General features: G+C 38.0%; 1 protein-coding gene across 1 annotated transcript in view; it reads left to right on the top strand.

Annotated features, from left to right (window-relative positions):
• PIK3C2G (phosphatidylinositol-4-phosphate 3-kinase catalytic subunit type 2 gamma) overlaps positions 1-23,156 on the top strand; it is a 474,611-nt gene that overhangs the window by 117,727 nt on the left and 333,728 nt on the right. The window contains exons 12-14 of the mRNA XM_070370044.1: positions 4,619-4,741; positions 11,141-11,269; positions 21,500-21,614. Coding sequence (XP_070226145.1) covers positions 4,619-4,741; positions 11,141-11,269; positions 21,500-21,614 — 367 coding nt within the window. The remainder of the gene's footprint in view (positions 1-4,618; positions 4,742-11,140; positions 11,270-21,499; positions 21,615-23,156) is intronic.

Here is a 23,156-nt window from a genome sequence, read left to right on the forward strand (position 1 = left end):
CCGACTCTTTGCAACCCCATGAACCGCAGCACGCCAGGCCTCCCTGTCCATCACCAACTCCTGGAGTTCACTCAAACTCACGTCCATCGAGTCAGTGATGCCATCCAGCCATCTCATCCTCTGTCGTCCCCTTCTCCTCCTGCCCCCAATCCCTCCAAGCATCAGGGTCTTTTCCAATGAGTCAATTCTTCGCAGGAGGTGGCCAAAGTATTGAGGTTTCAGCTTTAGCATCAGTCCTTCCAATGAACACCCAGGACTGATCTCCTTTAGGATGGACTGGTTGGATCTCCTTGCAGTCCAAGTGACTCTCAAGAGTCTTCTCCAACACCACAGTTCAAAAGCATCAATTCTTCGGTGCTCAGCTTTCTACACAGTCCAACTCTGATATCCATACATGACTACTGGAAAAACCATAGCCTTGACTAGACGGACCTTTGTTGGCAAAGTAATATCTCTGCTTTTCAATACTTCACTTCAGTCATATACAAATTCTCTACTCTTCTTCCCTCATCATACTTTTTGTTACTAATACCACAAACTGCATCTTCTTAAATTTTATATATTGTTATCATTAAAGTTTTCTATACTTTATCCTTTTAAACTCTATAGCAGAGTTAAAAGTTATTCATGTATCACCATTACAGTCTCACAGTATTCTGTATTTGTCTATATGTTTCCCCTTACCAGCAAGCTTTCATGCTTTCATATGCTCTCCTGTTGCTATCTAGCATCGTTTCATTTCCACTTGAAGGATTCCCTTTAGCATTTCATGTTGAGTCAGGTCTAATGCTGATGAACTCCCTCAGCTTTTTACCTGAGGAAATATTTATTTCTCCTTCATTTTTGAAGGACAGCTTTGCCAGATACAGTATTTTTTTTTTCTTTCAGAACTTTGAAAATATCATCTCACTCCCTCTGGCCTTCAAGGTTTCTGCTGAGAAATCTGCTGAAAAACTGATGAGATCCCTTTTATGTGGCAGATCACTTTTCTCTTGCTGCTTTCAAAGTTCTCTCTTTGTGTTTGACTTCCAATAGTTTAATTTTAATGTGTTTTAGTATGGTCTTCCTTGGGCTCATCCTAGTTTAACCCATTAGGCTTCTTGAAATTGGATGTCCATTTCCTTTCCCACAATTAATAAGTTTTCAGCCATTATTTCTTCAGATCAGCTTTCTGCCTTTTTCTCTCAGTCATCTTCTGGGACTCAAATAATGTGTTTGCTTGTCCTATTGATTGTGTCCCGTAAGTCCCTTAGATTTTCTCCACTCTTCATTTTTCTTGTTTCTCTGAATAATTTCAAATACGTATGTTTGAGCTCACTGATTTTTTCTTCTGCCTGATCCAATATATTCTTGAATCCACCTATTGATTTTTTTCAACTCAGTTGTTGTATTCTTCAGCTCCAAAATTTCTTCTTAATATTTTTATGTTTTTTAATATTCTCATTTTGTTTATGCATTATTTTTCTGAGATTATTGAGCATGTGTGTGTATATATGTACATATTTTATTCTTTGTCCGGTAGTTCATATACTTCCATTTCTTTTTTTTTTCTTTTAAATTTTATTTTATTTTTAAACTTTAGATAATTGTATTAGTTTTGCCAAATATCAAAATGAATCTGCCACAGGCATACATGTGTTCCCCATCCTGAGCCCTCCTCCCTCCTCCTCCCACACCATCCCTCTGGGTCGTCCCAGTGCACCAGCCCCAAGCATCCAGTATCGCGCATCGAACCTGGACTGGCAACTCGTTTCTTACATGATATTCTACATGTTTCAATGTCACTCTCCCAAATCTTCCCACCCTCTCCCTCTCCCACAGAGTCCATAAGACTGTTCTATACATCAGTGTCTCTTTTGCTATCTCGTACACCAGGTTATTGTTACCATCTTTCTAAATTCCATATATATGCGTCAGTATACTGTATTTATGTTTTTCCTTCTGGCTTACTTCACTCTGTATAATAGGCTCCAGTTTCATCCACCTCATTAGAACTGATTCAAATGTATAATAGCCAGGACATGGAAGCAACCTAGATGTCCATCAGCAGATGAATGGATAAGAAAGCTATGGTACATGTACACAATGGAGTATTACTCAGCCATATACTTCCATTTCTTTAAGATTGTTTTCTGGCGATTTTTCTTTTAGCGTAAACCAACTCTCCACAATTTTGATGTATTCATAAAATTTCATGAAGTTGGTCAATATAGTGAGGTAAGAATTTACCCTTTTCTGAGGGAAATAAAAGAGTGTTAGTTCGGTGTCTGCACTTGTTGCTTTAATTCATCTGTTATAAATGTCTTTGCTTTCTAGCCCTGGCATCATTTTATGTTGATATGCTTCAAATAAACTTGGCTTTCCAGTGAACAACACTTGAGAGTTGTTTGCATTTTCTCTTTGGTTTCTAATTTTGTTCTTTCACTGAGAGACCTGGTAGAGAAATGACTAGAGGATCTTTGTAATGTCAGTTGGATTCATACAAAATTATTGACTTTAAAGATAGCAAGTTTATCTAGCCTAACCTCATTTTTCATCCTTTCATTCTCAGAAATGATTTAGAAATGCATTTTGACTCTCAGGGCTTCCCTTGTGGCTCAGCTGGTAAAGAATCTGCCTGCAATGCAGGAAACCTGGGTTCGATCCCTGGGTTGGGAAGATCCCCTGGAGAAGGGAAAGGCTACCCACTCCAGTATTTTGGCCTAGAGAATCCCAAGGACTATGCATGGACTATACAGTCCATGGGGTCGCAAAGAGTTGGACACGACTGAGCAACTTTCAGTTCACTTCTGGAGATTTATCTTGTTCCTTTGGTTGGGCCCATGTTTTCCTCTTTCATTGTATACCTTGTTTTACTTTGTATTGAGATTTGAGCATTAAAAAAAAAAAAAAAAAACAGCTACCTCTCCTAGTCCTTATGGACTGATTTCATACAAGGAAAGAATTGTTGCTTTAAAAAAAAAAGATGCGTAACGTGAGAGTTGTGAGTTAAGTTTTATTTGGGGCAATATGAGGACTCCAGTCTGCAAGAGAGCACCTCAGATAGCTCTGAAAAACAGCTCTAAAGAGGCAAGGGGAAAGGACAGCATATATGTGACTTTGGTGAAGGGTGAGTACATGCAATCAAACACATATTTTTTGTAGAAAGCTTCTGTTGGTCTCGTGAAGCTTCTGCCAGTCATGAGAAATGATCATTTTAGTGCTTTCCTAGATATGAAGGATTTTGGTGCTTTTCGAGATATAAGGAGAATCAAGAATGGGGCTCATAAACTCAGTTTCTGAAAATATCTTACTATCTATAAGACCTGTCCTTGCCAGTTTCCAGAAACACAGAGTGCCTCATTTCTGCTGTCTACCCTGAACTCATTCAGGGGGTGTTGTAGGTCAGCAACTGCAGTAGCATGTGATTTAATCCTTGCAGAGGTAGATGGCAAGCATCCATGGCAAATGCCAATTTGTGGTTGATCGAATGTTACCAATCAGCTAGAGATTTGGTGATTTTCAAACCTTTCTTGTAGGTGCATCCTCCCTGGATTTGTGTGTGTCGATTCACACTTAGAGAGGTTTTACTTCTTTTATCAAGAACTTGAATTTCTTGTTTCATCTAGTGTCAGCCTGTGGTCCTTCCTGCTGGTTCTCCATAAGCTACCCAGCTCTGTTTTGTTCTCAGTTGGGAGCCAGTATTTAGAGTATGTCTGGTCCCATAGATGCTCTGGTGATGAGACATAAACCAGACCCTCACACAGCCTCCAAAGAAAGCCAAACTGTTGGATGCACACTGCACTCTCCCTGCTCCCCTCTCTTCCTGCCAATTCAGAGATCATCAGATTGCATCAGCCTCTGCCTATGGGTCCCACAAATCCTCTGGAGCAGCAGCAAGCCTCCCAGCTTTTTTTTGTTCTCCTAAATCCATGGCCCCTGGGTATCTAGAGGATATCATATCCTATTGGAATCACAATCCAGATCTTTCCCAAGGGAGAAGCTAGGAGTTGGGGGTTTTCTCCTATTCCTTTTGCACTGAGCTGGGGGAAGTGGTCAGTTAGTTTGTGCTAGTTTAGACCACTCACTGCCTTTGTTTTCAGAGGCCCCCAACTTGGCACCGATTCCTGTTCAGCACTCAGATTCAGGCAAGAGAGAAACCAGTCCCTTGGATAAACCCCTAAAAAGTCTGAATGTCAGACATATGTTCCAGTCTTCTCTTTCCCACCCCCAGGAGAAGATGGGAGTTAGGAGTTCTCTCCTGGTCACATGACACTCTGCTGGGAGAAAGGGCTCTGCAAAATGAGTGCCATGCATTTTCCTACTGATTTCTTTGTGACTGGTTTTGCGCTTGGGTGCAAGAGCCTTTTAACTTATTTCTGGATTTCTCGCAAAGGAAACTGATCCATGTATTGTTAAATTGGTGTCTCCAGCAGGGGAAAGAAGGTCTAGGACTTCCCATTATTCTGCAATTTTGCTGAAGCCACAAAACATAAATTCTTAGTAATTTTTAAAGTACACTCTGTACAAACAAACATCACTTTATCATTTGACTTTTAACTATAAAATAACTGACCCATATAAAAAACTGCTTCCTTCACAGTGTTCAACTTATTGAATCAATGTTGTTTCTTTTTAGCTATAAAGCATTTTCTTTCTCCTGTTGGCTTACATATGCTGGAAAGAAGCTGTGCCAAGTGAGAAACTGCAGAAATATTCCTGTCAAAAAGTTGTTTTTTTTCTTGGTCAACTGGAATGAAACGTAAGTTTAATCTTTATTCTGGAAAGATTATTTGTCTAATAAAGACCAGGATTCCTTCCACCTCCCCTCTCCCCTGCTGCTTTCTAAGTGAAAGATATAATTTTTTTTTTTAATGTAGCTGGTTGATTTGATTCAGAGATGTGGTAAATATGCTAAGCATACTAGGTAACTGACTTCAATTCAAAAGATTAAAGGTGCCTTTAAAAATCTAGATAAATATCCAATCTATATTGTTGAGCTGCTCAAAGAGGGAAATTGGGGAAAGGAGAATTATTAATCATTTGTAGACTGTGGATAAAAGGAATACCCTCTATTGGTGTTGGAGGGAGATAGATTTCAGTTATAACAAAGAAGAAAGATGTCACCTAATGACATATGAAATCTCTATTTTCTCACAAAAGCCAATTGCAAATTTACTTAAACAATCAAGTTTTTGTACAGTAACTATCTATGCATTGTGTAAAATGTCATCTAATTTGGGATAATCAACTCCTACCAAGATCTTTATCTATTTATTTATTTAATTTTCAAATTTTTTCCCTAACAACTAAAGCAGCACCAGACACAGGAAAAGTCCAGTAAATGTGGCTTGGCAAGGGAATGAATTTTATGTAATAAGTGACTCCCCAAAAATATATTAACCAGCTCAATGACTAGAATTAGGACACCCCAGTTCGATTCCTGGGTAAGGAAGATCCCCTGGAGAAGGAAACTCCAATATTCTGGCATGGAGAATTCCGTGGACTATATAGTCCATGGGGTCACAAAGTGTCGGACACAACTGAGTGACTTTCACTTGACTTTCCACTTTTCTTCTGACTTAATTAAAGCTTATCCATGGTTGTTTTCAACTACAAATATGTGTCATCATTTAAACAATTCAAGAGAAAAATTTCCTAATTTTAGAATCAATTTCAGAAAAAAAAAATCTCAAAAGAAATTGAAATTATCAGTATTAGTGGAATAACTACATTGGTATACTTTTCTTCTTGTCCTTCAAGAGTGCATAAGTATTATTTTTCCTGTGGAGTTTCTCTGATTCCCCCAAGAGTTAGTTACTTTAGCCCAGAATTCTTTTTTTTTTTTTTTTTTTTTTTTAATCCTTCAAATCTCTTTTTTTCCCCAAACTTTAAACTCTTTATTTTGTATTGGGATATAGGCGATTCACTATGCTGTGGTAGTTTCAGATGAATGCTGAAGTGATTCAGCCATACATATACATGTATCCATTCTCCCCAATCTACCCGCCGTTCAAGCTGGCACATAACATTGAGTAGAGTTCTATGTGCTATACAATAGGTCCTTGTTGGTTATCCATTTTGAATATAGAAGTATGTATGTGAATTCTTTTCATTTTATTTAATTAAAAATATATTCATTTACCATTTTCCTAGGTGCCTGGCCTGTAGCATCCTTTATATATTTTATTGACATATACCCATTACAATACAATTAATTGCATGTTTTATTACTAGACTGTAAATTTGAGGACATAAACTTTGTTTAATAATAATATGTGACATAGATTTTGACTGTTTGTTGCATTCCAGTCATCAGAGTTTACCCCCAAAACATATTGTCTCATCTAAACTTAATAACAAAAATGCATAGAGATATTGTCATCTCCATTTTACAGATCAGAATATTGACGTTTATGAAGCTTAATTAACTTGGCCCAGGTCCCACAACCAGCAAATGGCAGAACCAGTGCTCAGATGCACTCTGACTCCAAAACTGAGGTTTTTACTGTGATTTTCATACTTTCTTACAACATATAAAATCTTAGGCTGAATATTTATATTCTGCAAATAGTTCTTAATCTTAAACTTAAAAAAAAAATTGCTTTTTTGTTTCAACAGCAGCTATGCCATTTTTCTCTCTCCTTTGCAGCAAAACCCTTCCAAAGAGTGTCTGTATTCACTTTCTTCGATTTTTTCCCCTGCTCTAAAACACTCCAGTCAGGCTTTCATCATCTCTTTTTCACTGAAATTGATCGTTAGAGTCACCAGTGACCTGCAGAGCTGAATCTGATGTTTGTCTCTCTGTCTTCATCTTACATAATCTATTAGGAGCTGTTTCCCACATTCTTTTAGCTTTCCGCCTCCCTCACTGGACATTCCTTCTCTGTATGCTTTTCTTCTCCCAGACTGCTCATAGTCTTAGCCCTTAAGCTTCCTCTGTAGTATCTACATTTATGGCCTTAGTTTTCTCTTATAGTCACATAGCATTAAATGCCATCTGTATGCCAGCAACTCCCAAATTTATATCACCAGCCCAGGCATTGGTCACAAACTTCGTACTTATTCACTCAACATGTCTAAAACTCTTGATCTTACACTCCAAATTTGTCCTACCCATGAATGGCCACCCTGGATGATCGTTTCCAGTTTTGGTTGTTTAGATCAGATCCTTAGCCTGAATTTCCTTCTCTCAGACCCATGGCTCAGATATCCTACTGGCTCTCGTCTCAGATATCCTACTGGCTCTCTCCTCAGAATATTTCCAAAATGTTACTTCTTGTCTCTTTCATCTGTCTAGGCCACCATCATATCTCCCCTGTATTCCTACAACTGCCTTGTAATAGTCACCCTACTTCTCTTGCACCTTTGTAATCCTTCTCATACAACAGCTCAAGTAACATCTTTTAAAATGTAAGTCAGGCTACATCACTCTTCTGTTTTATAATCCTGAAATGTCTCCCACTTTCACTCAGACAAAAGTCAAAGTCCTTACGATGGTCCATTATTTTATATCAGTATTAATAGGGGAATTCTATACAGTGTGACTTTTTAAATCTCCCAATTGCACTATCAAAAAGTTATTCTGATTTTAGAAAAACTGTCTTATATAGAAGCAAAGAATGTTTAAGAAAAATTTTAGTTTTTACTCATCTTTAAATAGTAGAGTGAGGCAAGCATGTGGTTAAAATTTGAAGTTTGTAGATATAGAGAAGCAATCTTACTTCACTTATTGAATTATCTCAAAGTATTTTTCTTCCTTTTTTGTGTAAAGTTCATTCCTTTGGTTTTTAAATAGCCATGTAGAAGTTAATAAAAAAGATTTCTCAGTGACTATGAGATTATTCTGGCTTAAAAATCCATATGTATTCAAGAAAATGAATAAATAACCATATGTATTCTTACTCTGGAAGAATTTATTTTTGTTAATAAAAATGACAAAATGGACATTGTCAGTAACTATCCACTGTAACTTATCGAATGTTTTGTCATTCTTGATTTGAAAAGCTCACTAATAAGTGAAGTTACACATGAAGAAGAGAGACTCAATGGGAAAAAGAACATTCCAGATTATATGAGAAATAAAGTGAAATTATAACTTCCATCCTGACACAAAATTATGAAAACTAAATAGAAAGTCAATTACAGGTAAAAGAGAATATTCAAGAAACTGCTGTGCATTTTACAAAATCATCAACATTTTATGTTGTTTCAGGGCTTCTTTTTAAGCTGGGAAATATGTTTACATTACACTGAATGAATATTATAACTGTGAAAGAATATGAAAGATAAGAAAAACTTTTGGATAACTGTGTGATAATTTAATTTTCAATAGTCTAAATTTTGTTAATATTGAAAAATAAGTTTTCTTTAGCCTTTCCTTTGTTTTATGTCCTTCCTTTTTTTAAAAATTTGTTCATTGGAGGATAATTGCTTTACAATATTTTGTTGTTTTCTGCCATATATCAACATGAGTCAGCCATAGGTATATGTATGTCCCCTCCCTTAGTTTTAACTAGAATTATATTTCATCTGTTTTACAGTGGCTAATACAAGTTTTTACACTGTTGATGGGATAATGAATATACTGCTGATATACAGTCTACCATTTATCACATATTGTGTAATGTAATATGTTTTCCTTTTTATAGATAAACAAGGCTTAAAAAGGTTAAATTCATCACTCAAAGAAGAACATCTGTTTAGTCACAGGACCAACATTTGGATCAAAACCTTTGACTCATCTCCACACGCAGTTTACATATTGACATCTCTGAGTTATTATTAACTCAATGGCAGTATGCCATAAGCCACATATAAGTCACCTACCCCAAATTCCTTATCTGTGTTTTCTATCAGTTAAAGGGATCCACTAACATAATCTAGGAGCATGAAATTCATCTTCAGTTCGTCATTGTCCTATTCCACTAATATGCTGTCAGTCAATTATTAGTTATCCATTTTACCTCTAAAATAGCTCTTCTGTCTTTCCTCTTGTTGGATGTTTTTTTACATCTGTACCTAGACCGCTCCATCTCAGAGAATAGCATGTTGAGGGGAAAGATGTGTATTTCCTCAGAATCAGTTACGGTCACTGGTGTGAATTAACTGTTCCTTATTCCTGAGGCTGAATGCTGCCTGTTGTTGTTGTGTAGTCACTAAGTCGTGTCCACCTCTTTGCAACCCCATGGACTGAAACATACCAAGCTCTTCTGTCGTCTACTATCTCCCGGTGGTGATTTAGTCGCTAAGTTGTGTCTGACTCTTGCAACCCCATGGACTGTAGCCCATCATGATCCTCTGTCCATAGGATTTCCCAGGCTCCTTGAGCTTGCTCAAATTCATGTCCATTGAGTCAGTGATGCTATCTAACCCCCATCATCAGCTGCCTTCTTCTCCTTTTGCCTCCAGTCTTTCCCAGCATCAAGGTCTTTTCCAGTGAGTCAGCTCTTCATATCAGGTGGCCAATGTGGGGCCTCAGCTTCAACAAAAGTCCTTCCAGTGAATAGTTAGGCTTGATTTCCTTTAGGATTGACTGGTTTGATCTCCTTGCTATCCAAGAGACTCTCAAGAGTCTTCTCCAGCACCATGATTTGAAAGCATCCATTTTTCGGCATTCAGCCTTTTTTGTAGTCCAACTCTCACATGCTTCCTGAGTGAGTGAGTGAAAGTCGTTCAGTCGTGTCCAACTCTTTGGGACCCAATGGACTATAACCTGCCAGTCTCCTCTGTCCATGGGATTCTCCAGACAAGAATTCTGGAGTGGGTAGCTGTTTCCTTCTCCACACAAGCTTCCTAGCCACCCATAAATCTATCTCTCCTAAACACTGTATTTCTCTTGAGACTCTTGTATCATTTCTATGTAGCCAAGATGACTCCTGAAAGGAAAGAAAGGTACCCTTCTTCCTGTCCACCATTAGGAACCTCAGATCTCTCAACTTCCTGTCAAAAGCCCTTTCTTCTTAGCTTCTTCAACCACCCAGGTGTATTCCTCCCAGTCTTACAGTATCTTTATACCTTGTAGGCAATCTTATATAGATTAATGGATTCGATGCCCAAATTCAAATTTTTTCCACCTTTAACAACCTTGTGCTTATCCTTAGCCACTTTTTTTTTACCCATATCTACAATCCATCCAGGGTCTGAGTTTGATGTTCTTCACCTTGACACATCCAGGAATTGTCTATTACATCTCAGCAATCAGCCCCCAATTTCCTGGAAACTCATCATCACCCAGAATAGTTCACATTTAAAATTATAAACAACTCTCGATGCTTTTAGCTCTCTCATTTAAACGTTTCCTTTTGCCATTAGGAAAAAGACCGCAAATTCCTTTGCCTGGCATACAGAGTTCTTAAATATTCTGACAACCGCCTATCTTTCTAATTGCATCCTTCATAACTTCCAGGTTAAGACCAACTTGACTACGTTTCTTGTTCTAGCTACAATGCACCACTCAGCATTCCTCAGCAACATGCGTATATGCCCTTGTCTGTGCACTTTTTTTCTTTTTGGAATATTCTTCTCCAGCTATTCACCTTGTTGTAGCCAAACTACTGTTTAAGACCCATTATGAGTTATTTCCTGTCCTCCCCCCATTCCCTAAGACAATGTTAATCATTCTTTCTTGATGCTCAAGTTTTTGTAATTTTCAAAAAATAAGCTTATGTATCAAAATCATAACAATCACCATAGAGTAATCAATCTCATTACTCTAGTACTTCTGCTATATTTCTGCATTTGCAAGATAAAACATTAAAACTTGAGATAATTCCTCAATTCAAATAGTTAAAATACTTGTGTCACACAGCACTGTATTAGAAGGCAATATTTATGAAAACATCATAGTAATTGGGCCCTAGTGTCCCAGAGTTGTTGGGAATATTAATGAGATCAAGGGTTAACAGTGCTTGACACACAATAAAGCGAAGGTGTTAGTTGCTTAGTGGTATCTGACTCTTTGTGACCCCACGGTCTGTCCATGGAGATCTCTAGACAAGAATACTGGGTGGATTGCCATTCCCTTCTCCAGAGAATATTCTCGACCCAGGAATCAAACCAGGGTCTCCTGCATTACAGGCAATTTTTTTTTTTTTTTTTTTTTTTTTTTACCATCTGAGCTACCAGGGAAGCCCAACTTAATTTTTTCTTTTATTTTAAGGATCAATTTTCCTCTCGAAATAAAATCACTTCCAAGGGAATCCATGCTCACTATAAAATTGTTTGGGATTACCTATGCAACCAATGCAGATTTATTGGCCTGGACTTGTTTTCCACTGTTTCCAAAACAGTAAGTATATCTTTTGTGATTAATAAAACTTCCATCTCAATAAAACCTCCTTGGAACTAGATAATGTTCAGTATATGGCTTAATGAGAAAATCAAGAAGACATTTTATTCTAAAACTGAGCTGCTACTGCTGCTGCTAAGTCGCTTCAGTCATGTCCGACTCTGTGCGACCCCAGAGACGGCAGCCCACCAGGCTCCCCTGTCCCTGGGATTCTCCAGGCAAGAACACTGGAGTGGGTTGCCATTTCCTTCTCCAATGCATGAAAGTGAAAAGTGAAAGTGAAGTCGCTCAGTCGTGTCAGACTCTTAGCAACCCCATGGACTGCAGCCTACCAGGCTCCTCCGTCCATGGGATTTTCCAGGCAAGAGTACTGGAGTGGGGTGCCAGCTACCTCAATATAAATCATGACAGTTGAAAGCAGGACTGAAAAGCAAAATGTAGAAATGGCTTTAGAAACAAGCTTCATGCTCAGCTTGTCAACTGGATCATTTACCATGAAAAGGTATCACCATGACTAATATCAATTTCTTTTCCTTCTCTGACCAGCCAGTTTCTCTGGAATTACTAATGCAAAATGATTTAGATCAGTACTGTCATTTAGCAACAATGTAAGTCTTGAAATTCTGACTGAAGTAAAATTATTCAATGTAATTGGTTTACTGACCTTTTATTGCCAAGAAAAAATATGTCAACTTTAAGACAATATTTTCAGAAAAGTAAGCCAAATAGGAGTTCTGTCAGAACTGGTTGCCACTGAAAAAGTAGCTGTCAATTTAACCATAAGGATTTGGAATTATTAATACTTAGAATATTTGAGAAAGTCAGTAATGTGATTTTCTGTGTTATTAAAGAAAAATATTTTAAAACATCTTAGTTACTTTCCTTTGACGAAACTTGCTTTAGAATCAAACTGTTAAAAAAAAAAGGACTTTTGAAGAATTAGAACTTGTGTTGTTATTTTAATATTATAGCGTGTTTCTGCCTCCGCTCTTTTAGAAAGATTTGGTAATATGAAAATGTTAACAAAATTCTTCATCAGGTTTTAGTTCCCACTTTTAGTCAGTATAAATAAAATATCATCAAAGCAACTGTGATACATATTTTGGTTTTGTTTGCTTGTTTGTTTTGCTTTTGGCCATACCTTGTAGCATGTGGGATCTTAGTTCCCCAACCAGGGATCTAACTCATGCCCCTTGCAGTAGAAGCACAAGTCTTAACCACTAGGTCTACAGGAAAGCCCCCTGGAATACATTTTAAAAATCATTTCTATTGGATTAATTATGACATGGTGTGCATGTTTGTATGTGTATATGTGTTGCTCTTTTATTTGTTTTCATGTTATAGCCAGTTTCCACATGTGTGAGCAGAGGGAATGTATTTTCTTGGTAATTTCTGTCATCTAACATGGTACCTCTTATAAATAGGCAATCAGTACAGGTTTGTTTATTAAATTGAATTAGAAGAAAATCAATCTCTATAGGAGATTTAGAATGAAATAAGATCTCAAAAGTCTATAAGAAATAGTTCAACCCTAACGGGAATACCAACTGCTGTTAGCAGATATTTCAAAAATCTGATTTGTGGGCTAAGAACTTTCATTACTTTCTCACTGGGAGCAGCTGCACAGGTGCCTTTCCTTCTCTTGAGTGAGTTTCTTTAAAGTTTCATCTGCAGTATTTGTAAGATCTAAAATGTTTGTAGAATACATTTGTAGCTATTCACTGAAAACAAAAATCCATTTTATTACCTCTAACACACTATTTTGTACATAACAGGTAATCAAAAACTTGTTAAATATATTAAAGGTCTGGAATATTTTTTGTCTTTCAAACTAATCTTCAAGGCTTTTTTCTACATGCTTATTGTGATAGCAAAATACTGCCTTCGTGTTGTTTTGTCATCTGTCACTTAACCTTTGGTAGACATTTAAGATGCAAGTGATTAGAGACAATGGGTATCTTTAAGGAATGCCATCTGGGACTGATACTAAGTGCTTTTCCTAAGGGTAAATGGCAAAATTGTGGATGCTGAGACATCACAGAAACACAGCTTACTTCAAAGAGGATTTCAATAAGCATTTGTGAAAGTGTTTCCGAAAGATCATTTCTTATGAAAATCAGAAAATCTGCTCTGTCCTGGGCTAAACAACGTAAAGAAATTTAGATCTTTTTAAGACATCAGAAATCCATCACGTGGCCATTTGGGGAGATGTAATAACTCCCACTGTGTTCATTGCTTTGAGTTACAGAGATTCTAACCCAATTTATGTAATGCAGGTATTTCAAGATCACATCAAATAAGTCACTTAATCTCATTTCCTTTCACAGAATGACCCCTGCCCATAAACATTTGGTATCATTTATGTCATTTATTTCAGTTCAAATTGCTCATACCTAGTCGTGTGGAGCTGTAATGAGCATTTATGTCTTTATTTTTTTCCAAGATACACACAACCTGAAAATATGCAGACTTAAAGGCTTTCTGTCTCTTTGTGGTTTCCAGAGATGGGTTTCAGAAGAACCAACCAAGGTTAAACTTATATGTATTGGTTGTGGCTGCATCAAGAGTGTGTACAAATAAAAATAAAGTTCAACATTTTCAAGCACACAAACTCACTTTCAATCCTATTAAAAAGATATGTTTCAAGAACAAAGGTAAAATGTTGCCCACAGAAGTTTTATTATCCTCTCCTTTGCAGACAGGGCTTATACCACATCTGTATTCACAATGCCTCCACTGCAGTAAGACAGGGTTATTCTCACCTCAGTCATTTCTATGAGCTACCTTTCCTACTTAAATTCAAAACAAATAGTGTAGTCCTTACTTAGCATTTCTAAACTGCAGTAAACTCCTTCAATGCAGAGATGCTCAACCCTGGTTGAACAATAGAATCTCCTGGGGAGATTTAAAACTAAACCCAAAACCCAAGTGCTCCCAAAGATTCTAATTTAATTGGTCTGTGGAGAAGCCCAGGCATCAGTATTTCCAGAGTTCCTGAGATGAGTTAAAATCCAGGAAAATGAGAATCTCTTTTGTAGAATTTAAAAAGAATCCTAAGTAAATCATAATACAATTTTATTCCTGAGATTGTTCTCTGAGTGGCCAACCCTGACCACACTAGGTATTGTCATTTCAGATATATCCTTAAAATCAAATAATAAAAACAAGTTGTGGATAAAAATGCCTTATCGTTCTTCCATCCTGTAGGAGAAAGACTCTCAGGATTCAATTCAAATATCTTATTAATATATGAAGACCTTTATGATGAAGGAAGGTTAAGGGACTGGCTAGAGGTTACTGGGCTACCTGGGAATAGAACAAGAACCAGAATGGAGAGTTGCCTTCTCTCCACACATCTTCCTACTTCAAGTCGCCTCCCTTCCTGCCATTAGATACCACACCCTGCTTCATGAATGAGCTGTGGAAACCTCACCAGCACAGGAGGGGATCCTGTTTCTCTTCCTGGCCACGAAACCTGTTAGATCTATGAGAGTCAGAGTCTCAAAGAGTTTTATAAGATCAGATCTTCTGAAAGTGCTGGTTCCAGAATGTCAAACCATAGACTCCTGTACTTAAAATGGGAGTAATTAATTTATTCTGACCATTTTTTTTAAATTCTCTGAGGAAACAGGGGGACAGAGAGGGTCAACTAGCCCATCTGTTCTGGTGCTACAGATTTTCATTTCGTTTTTCCCGGGATAGGAATTTGTATAATATTGAAATTTAAGTTTCTTTTTTTTTTTTTTAAGTTTCTTTTTTTTTTTATTTTCTTAATGGTAAGCATGTAACAGTGTTTTTTCAGCTTTACGAGGCCTAATTGACAAATAAAATTGTACGATATTTAAAGTGACATTGGGATGCCTGATATACATTGTAAAAAGAGTCCTGCTATCTTGTTAATTAACAAGGCCATCACCTTACATATTTACCTTTTTTTACTTTTTTGGGTGAGAACATTTAAGTTTGACACTCTTAAAATTTCAATTATAGAATTCAATGTTATCAACTATAGTCTTTATGTTATACTTTATGTCCTCAGACCTTATTCATCTTTAAGGATAGAAATGGGATGAACCTAACAGGTAAAGGAGCAAAAATGGTATGGACCTAGTAGAAACAGAAGATACTGAAAAGAGGTGGCAACAATACACAGAAGAACTGTATGAAAAAGATCTTCATGACCCAGATAACCATGATGGTGTGATCACTCACCTAGAGCCAGACATCCTGGAATGCCAATAAAGTGGGCCTTAGGAAGCATCACTACAAACAAAGCTAGTGGAGGTGATAGAATTCCAGTTGAGCTATTATAAACCCTGAAAGATGATGCTGTGAAAGTGCTACACTCAATATGCAGGCTAATTTGGAAAACTCAGCAGTGGCCACAGGACTGGAAAAGGTCAGTTTTCATTCTAATCCCAAAGAAAGGTAATGCCAAAGAATGCTCAAACTACTGCACAGTTGCACTCATCTCACACGCTAGCAAAATAATGCTTAAAATTCTCCAAGCCAGGCTTCAACAGTACGTGAACGGAGAACTTCCAGATGTTCAAGCTGGATTTAAAAAAGGCAGAGGAACCAGAGATCAAATTGCCAACATCTGTTGGATCATCAAAAAAGCAAGAGAGTTCCAGAAAAAACATCTATGTCTGCCTTATTGACTATGCCAAAGCCTTTGACTGTGTAGATCACAACAAACCGTGGAAAATTCAAGAGATGGGAATACCAGACCATCTTACCTGCCTCCTGAGAAATCTGTATGCAGGTCAATAAACAACAGTTCAAACTGGACACAGAACAAAGACTGGATCCAAATAGGGAAAGGAGTACATCAAGGGTGTATATTGTCACCCTGCTTATTTAACATATATTCAGAGTACATCATGAGAAAAGCTGGGTTGGATGAAGCCCAAGTTGAAATCAAGATTGCCAGGAGAAATATCAATAACCTCAGATATGCAGATGACATCAACTTTATGGCAAGAACCATAATGGCAAAGAGCCACCCATATGGCAAAGAGCCTCTTGATGAAGGTGAAAGAGGAGAGTGAAAAATTGGCTTAAAACTCAACATTCATAAAGCTAAGATCATGGCATCTGGTCCCATCACTTCATGGCAAATAGATGGGGAAACAATGGAAATAGTGAGACTTTAATTATTGGGGCTCCAAAATCACAGCAGATGGTGACTGCAGCCATGAAATTAAAAGATGCTTGTTCCTTGGAAGGAAAGCTATGACAAACCTAGGCAGCATATTAAAAAGCAGAGACATTACTTTGCCAACAAAGGTCCGTCTAGTCAAAGCTATGGTTTTTCCAGTAGTCATGTATGGATGTGAGAGTTGGGCTATAAAGAAAGCTGAGCACTGAAGAATAGATGCTTTTGAACTGTGGTATTGGAGAAGACTCTGAAGAATCCCTTGGACTGCAAGGAGATCCAAACTGTCCATCCTAAAGGAATTCAGTTCTGAATATTCATTGGAAGGACTGATGCTGAAGCTGAAATGCCAATACTTTGGCCACCTGATGCGAAGAACTAGCTAATTGGAAAAAACCCTGATGCCGGGAATGATTGAAGGCAGGAGGAGAAGGGGACAACAGAGGACGAGATGGTTGGATGGCAGCACCGACTCTATGAACATGAGTTTTAGTAAGCTTCAGGAGTAGGTGGTGGATATGGAAGCCTGGCGTGTTGCAGTGCATGGGGTCACAGAGTCAGAAACAACTGAGCAACTGAACTAAGGATAGAAATGTTATTTATCCTGCATCGAACCTGGACTGGCGATTCGTTTCTAATAATAAAAGACAATTGGCCATTAAAAAAATGTTATTTATCAGCATAGTCCTTTGCTAATGACATATTATTCAAAATCTCCACATATAAGATCAGTGAACAGTCCATATACATGTTGGTGGGGTAGGCAGGGTGGCATCTGAAATTCTAGATTCCTATCTATTTGCCAGGGCTTCCCTGGTGGCTCAGTGGTAAAGAATCCACCTGCCGATGCAGGAGACAAGGATTTGATCCCTGGTTCAGGAAGATCCTCTGGAGGTGGAAATGGCAACCCACTTCAGTACTCTTGCCTGGGAAATCCTATGGATAGAGGAACCTGGCAGGCCACAGCACATGGGGTAACAAAGAGCCGGACATAACTTAACAACTGAACAACAATTTGCCATCTCCTCAACACCTTTCTGCTTCCCTGGTGGCCCAGATGGTAAAGAATCCCCCTGCAATGCAGGAGACCTGAGTTCAATTCCTGGGTTGGGAAGATCCCATATGGGAGGGCATGGCAACTCACTCCAATATTCTTGCTTGGAGAATCCCCATGGACAGAGGAGCCTGGTGGGCTACAGTCCATGGGGTAGTAGAGTCAGTCACTCAGACATGACTGAGTGACTAAGAACAGCACAGAACATCACCTTTCTAAAGTCTACTCCCCCAAACACAAAGCCACATGAAGACAAATATAAAACTAACTACTGATTCTGTGTCAGAAACTCGAAGAAATTAAGCAAATTAAGGCTTGCTAATGAAGATAGGATACAGATGTCCTGGTATAAATCTGGTGCTCTTTCCACGATTACGAAACTGTTTCTGGTATGTTTTGCTTTCATCATGTTTTTGTTTTGTTTGCTTAATTTTAACTGACTTCATAAACATTCGCATGGCATTGTAATGTAAAACCTACTGGTGAATCCCACCAACTTGGAAGTTAAAAATTTCCACCTGTGGTGGATTCATTTTGATATATGGCAAAACCAACACAATATTGTAAAGTTAAAAAAATAAATTAAATTTAAAAAAATTTTCCATTTTCATCCTTTTTTCTGATACCACCAACACTAAGATGCATTCTTTAAACCCCTTGATTCCACTGATCATCTTTCTCATCCTCATATTTTCTATTCACAAACATCTATGGAAATGTAGTCCTTCAGTCATGCTTACAATATTGAAAAAGGCCCCTTGTCAGAATACAAATTAGGTGATTTCCTGCCAACAGAGAACCCAAAGAATGGTGTCAAACATCCTTTCCCGCAGAATTGTCTTAAAGTATGTATTATATTAACCTTAACTGGACAACTAGAAGTTCATTCTCTCTATGCCCTATCCCTTGATACATCCTTTCATACATATTCTTGAATCAAGAGTTCTTACTTCACTGTGCCCCATACAACTCAGGGTTAAAACCAGGGTGAGTATTGATCCAGACTCCATCCGAGGAGACAAATGACAGATAACTCACGGTTATTCTTGAGTCTCTTCATTATTTGTAGAAATCAGCTTAGATCACTCAGATTTTCAGAGTGAAATATGGCCAAGATGTATAAATAATAGGGCCATAAATATAGCTCACTACACAACTTAGATGTGAAGAAAAAGTGCAATTAATATATCACACTTTTCCTCATGAACTCCTGCACTGTAACTAAGGAGGTGGACAAATTAGCCAATTTGATCATCTAAATAAGTCCTTTTAGAATTATGCAGCCTCCTTTGGATAAAATGCTCAATTGCTCAGCTTCCTGACACCCTAAGTGTTTTATTTTTATTTTTTTTTTTTACTTTACAATATTGTATTGGTTTTGCCATACATCAACATGAACCCTAAGTCTTCAAGAGGACAGTTGTTGTTTAGTCACTGAGTTTTGTCTAACTCTTTTGCTATCCCAAGGACTATAGTCTGCCAGGCTCCTCTGTCTGTGGGATTCTCCAGGCAAGAATACTGAAGTGGATTGCCATTTCTTTCTCCAGGGGATCTTCCCGACCCAGGGATAGAACCGTCATCTCCTGCATTGACAGGTGGATTCTTTACCACTGCATCACCTGGGAAATCTGGATACAAAGGATCAGAAAAGAAACAGATTATTTGGCCTAGTGACGTACGATATCCAAATCAAAGGCATTTTTAAGCTGGTGGTTGGTTGTTCCACCTATTGTAGCCTGTGATTGGTACTCTCCCAACTTGGCTAGGGCTAACTGACACTGCCAGGGTGTCCTGGGGTCTCGCAGGCACCACAGAGCCACACAGGACTCCAAGCTGACCTCAGCTCAGATGGTCTAACCAGATGCCCTTATTGTAGAAGCCCTTTGTCCCCATCACCTGACTCCCTTTATAGAAACATTCTCACACACAGACATCTTCAGCTCTGTCTAGATTCTGTCTCTTCTGTAAAGAAACCAAAAACCCAATAAAGCTGAACATGAGTTCCTTTGGCCTGTATATCATGTGGCCCCATGTTAAAGGTCACTCTTCAAGTCTGTACAGGATCAGCTCAAGAAATGATTTTCTTCTCAGATCTGAAGCACAGAGCATAAAATGGAGCCCCCTCCACCTTCAGCATTAGGCTGTGCTCACTTACTTAACACTCCTCCCCATCTGCCTTCCTATGGGCAGAAGAGGGGAACTTGGGATACCATGATCGCACTGTCCCCTCTTTCTCTGTCTTGCTTCCCACCAACTCAAATTGCCAGGAAGTAGTAGCTTTTTCTTTTGCCACATTCTCCTTGCAGTATGCCACATCCACCTTCCTACACTCCTGTTTACTCTACCATGGATAAGCGTATTTTCTGTAAATACTATGGAGGACATTAACATCTGAGCCCTCCAAGCTCAGTTATAGCCCTCTTCTTTTGCATTCTGGCTGAAACTAATCCAAAACTTTCCCCAGGAAGATGGATGCTTCAGACCATTTGGGGCAAGATTATATACTCTGAAAGGTAAAAGAGAAAATCACAGTAATAAGTTTCAAATCTTTATCTCCATTAAGTTAAAGTTAAAAGTTAAACTAAAAGTTAAACTTCTAGCTTGCTAATATACTGTGGGCTTCCCTGGTCACTCAGACAGTAAAGAATCTGCCTGCAATTCTGGAGACCCAGGTTCCATCTTTGGGTCAGGAAGATCCCCTGGAGAAAGGAATGGCTATCCATGCCTGGAGAATTCCATGGACAGAGGAGCCTTGTGGGCTACAATCCATGGGGTCACATACAGTCAGATGCGACTGAGCAGCTAACACTTTGACACTACTTTTGCTAATGCTGGTATTGGCTAATACTGGTCCCTGGTATTGTTACGCCAAAAAACAAACAAACAAACAAACAAAAACTCAAGTTCTTCCAGATGAGGTGAGGATAGAAGAAAAGGATAAAAATGACTCGAAATTCATCCTGCTAAAACAATATTCTTGGGTTATATAAAAATATCTGCACAATAATGCTTAAAATTATACTTCCTTGTATACTTTCTAATAGTATCTTTTGATATGAAAGCTAAAGAAGCCAAGCCTCAAGGAGCTAAGGGTTTAGAAAACTTTATTTGGATTTTTTTCCTCTTACTTTGCATATTTGTCCATTAAATGGCAAGGTAGAATTCTATATTATTTTCCAAAGACTTGCTTAATGAATTAAAATTCTATATAAACTTTAATCTTGTTGACTTTAAGTTCTACAGTTTTAATTTTATGTTAATCAAAGACTGTTTTCAGATCAGTAGAACATTTTAATCAATAATCTTATTCATATATACAAGCCAGGTATAGCTTGTTTTTTAATTCCTATAAGCCTCTGTGAATTTGGATGTTATTGAAGCTGTTAAAATTATCCATGAATTCTTCCTGTCTAAAGTCTTTCCTGTATTCACTCTCATTTACTATGGTAATTTACAACATAGGTTTAAATATTCAGAATATGAATAATCTTTCTACTTATGCATAAAGAACCACTTCCTCCATGAAGTCCCACAACTACTTTGATCTGCAAATCATATGCTAATTTAAATCTTTTCTTTCTGTAAATTTAGAGCTCATATCTTTAAAGATGCCCAAGGAATTTAGTCACCCTATGAAGCAAAAAAATATTCTTAAGAGTTATTAACATCTTTATTAATTTAAGGCAGTCATAACTCCAAGAATATAAACTTGAGATTCTTAGTCCCATCTTGTAATCAGCATTGTTGGAAATTAAGAGTAAATCCTACCTGTTAGAAACCATTGTGGAAACAGTTTTCTCTTGTGGAAAATAATGTAGGTATACCGTGCATGTGGTATAATTAGAAACGAACCATTCATCAGTATCTAGACTTGTGGAATATCCTATTTCTCTTTTAACTACTGAGTGAAGCTACTGAAATAGCTAATTGTGGTGGTTTTTTTTTTTTTAATTTATAAATGATAGTACCTTCCCTCTTGAAATGACTTTTATCTGTCCATATGTGTTGTCTTTTGCAGCAGATCCATTCTCGGGTCTGCACTATTCAGCATGACATTACAAAGTGAGCCTCCCATGGAAATGATTGCTCCAGGAGTGTGGGATGTAAGTCAGCCATCCCCAGTGACCCTGCAGGTAAGTGTCAGGCTATGAGATTAAAGTACACACAGCAAGGATTACTTGATAAATAGCTTGTTGTCAATTACAGAAACAATTTTCTTCCAGGATCACACATTTTAATAGTCTTCTCTTTCTCCGGCCTGCTGGGATCTGTAAAACCTCTATTGCTTTTATTTTGCATTCAGTGTTCTCAAAGCACTTTTCTCCCAGTTTATATAATAGCAATTTCAAGCCATTCTCCATCCAACACAATCAGGAAGGAAAGGAATGGACTGTTGCCAGGACTCTACTCATTATACACATTCATTTTTCTTTCCATTGTCTAAAAACAGTCATTAGTATATATTATTAACTTGGTACCTTATTCACACCTACCTCTTCATTATGTCATATTGCCTTAAAATCTCTTTTGTTATGTGTTTCCTAAATAACTAGCCATTAAGCTGAATAGTAGGGGGAGAAACAGCAAACCAAATCCTTCCTTTTTCCTTGAAGGCTCTCTCCTTTCTGTGATTTGTAATCATGAATGAAAGGTGATTAATGATTTTGGGCTTTCATCCTTTCTGCTCAGAGGATTTTTGTTTTTTTTTTCATTTTCCTCACTTTTTTTTCATGCTGGTAAGTGATCAGGTTCATCAGATACCTGAAGCCTAACCGCTCCCATACATGCAAATGCAGGGAATACAGACTATGCATCTGCGTGGGAAAAACTGGGCCGTGCGCCATAGCACAGGATTTTTCAACCTCTCACTATTGACATGTTGGATGGGATGAGTCTTTGTTGTGGAGGGTGCCCTGTGCACTGTAGGATTATTTAACAGTGTTTTGGGATTTACCCACTAAGTACCAGTAGTACCTTCCCAGTTCTGATAACCAAAAATGTTTCCACATATTGTCATATGGTCTCTAGGGATAAAACTGCCCTCAAGTGAGAATCACTATGCTGGAGGAAATTAGTAGAGTCTCTAGGTTTGTAGAATTTCCGGTTTGGGGTAAAGGATATGAGGGACAAAGTTTAGCAACATGAAAAGTAAGTATTAAAAATGGAAAAGAAAAGCAGCACTAATAAAACATGGCTTTCACTTTGCAAGATGGAAGAACTTCCCCCTCCAAACAGTAGCTGAAGATCCACTTCTAATCCGTGGATGGGGTGATAAAAAATCAGTGTTACAAAAGAGAGACACACAGAGAAGGAACTTCTGACTGTGGGGGTTGGGGTGGGGAATGGGGGATGGGATAGTTAGGAAGTTTGGGATGGATGCACACACACTTCTATGCTTAAAATGGATAACCAACAAGGCCCTACTGTGTAGTGCAGGGAACTCTGCTCAGTGTTATGTGGCAGCCTGGATGGGAGGGGAGTTTGGGGGAAAATGAATACATGTATATGTATGGCTGAGTGCCTTTGCTCTCCACCTGAAGCTATCACAACATTGTTAATTGGCTATATACCTCAATACAAAATAAAAAATAAAAGCCAGATGTTGTCAAAAAATAAAGCACACAAACACGCCAAAGAAGTGATTGATTAGGTTGGATCTTGGCATAGCATCCTCG

Source organism: Bos mutus, chromosome 5 (assembly GCF_027580195.1).
Source record: "Bos mutus isolate GX-2022 chromosome 5, NWIPB_WYAK_1.1, whole genome shotgun sequence".
Lineage (NCBI taxonomy): Eukaryota > Metazoa > Chordata > Mammalia > Artiodactyla > Bovidae > Bos > Bos mutus.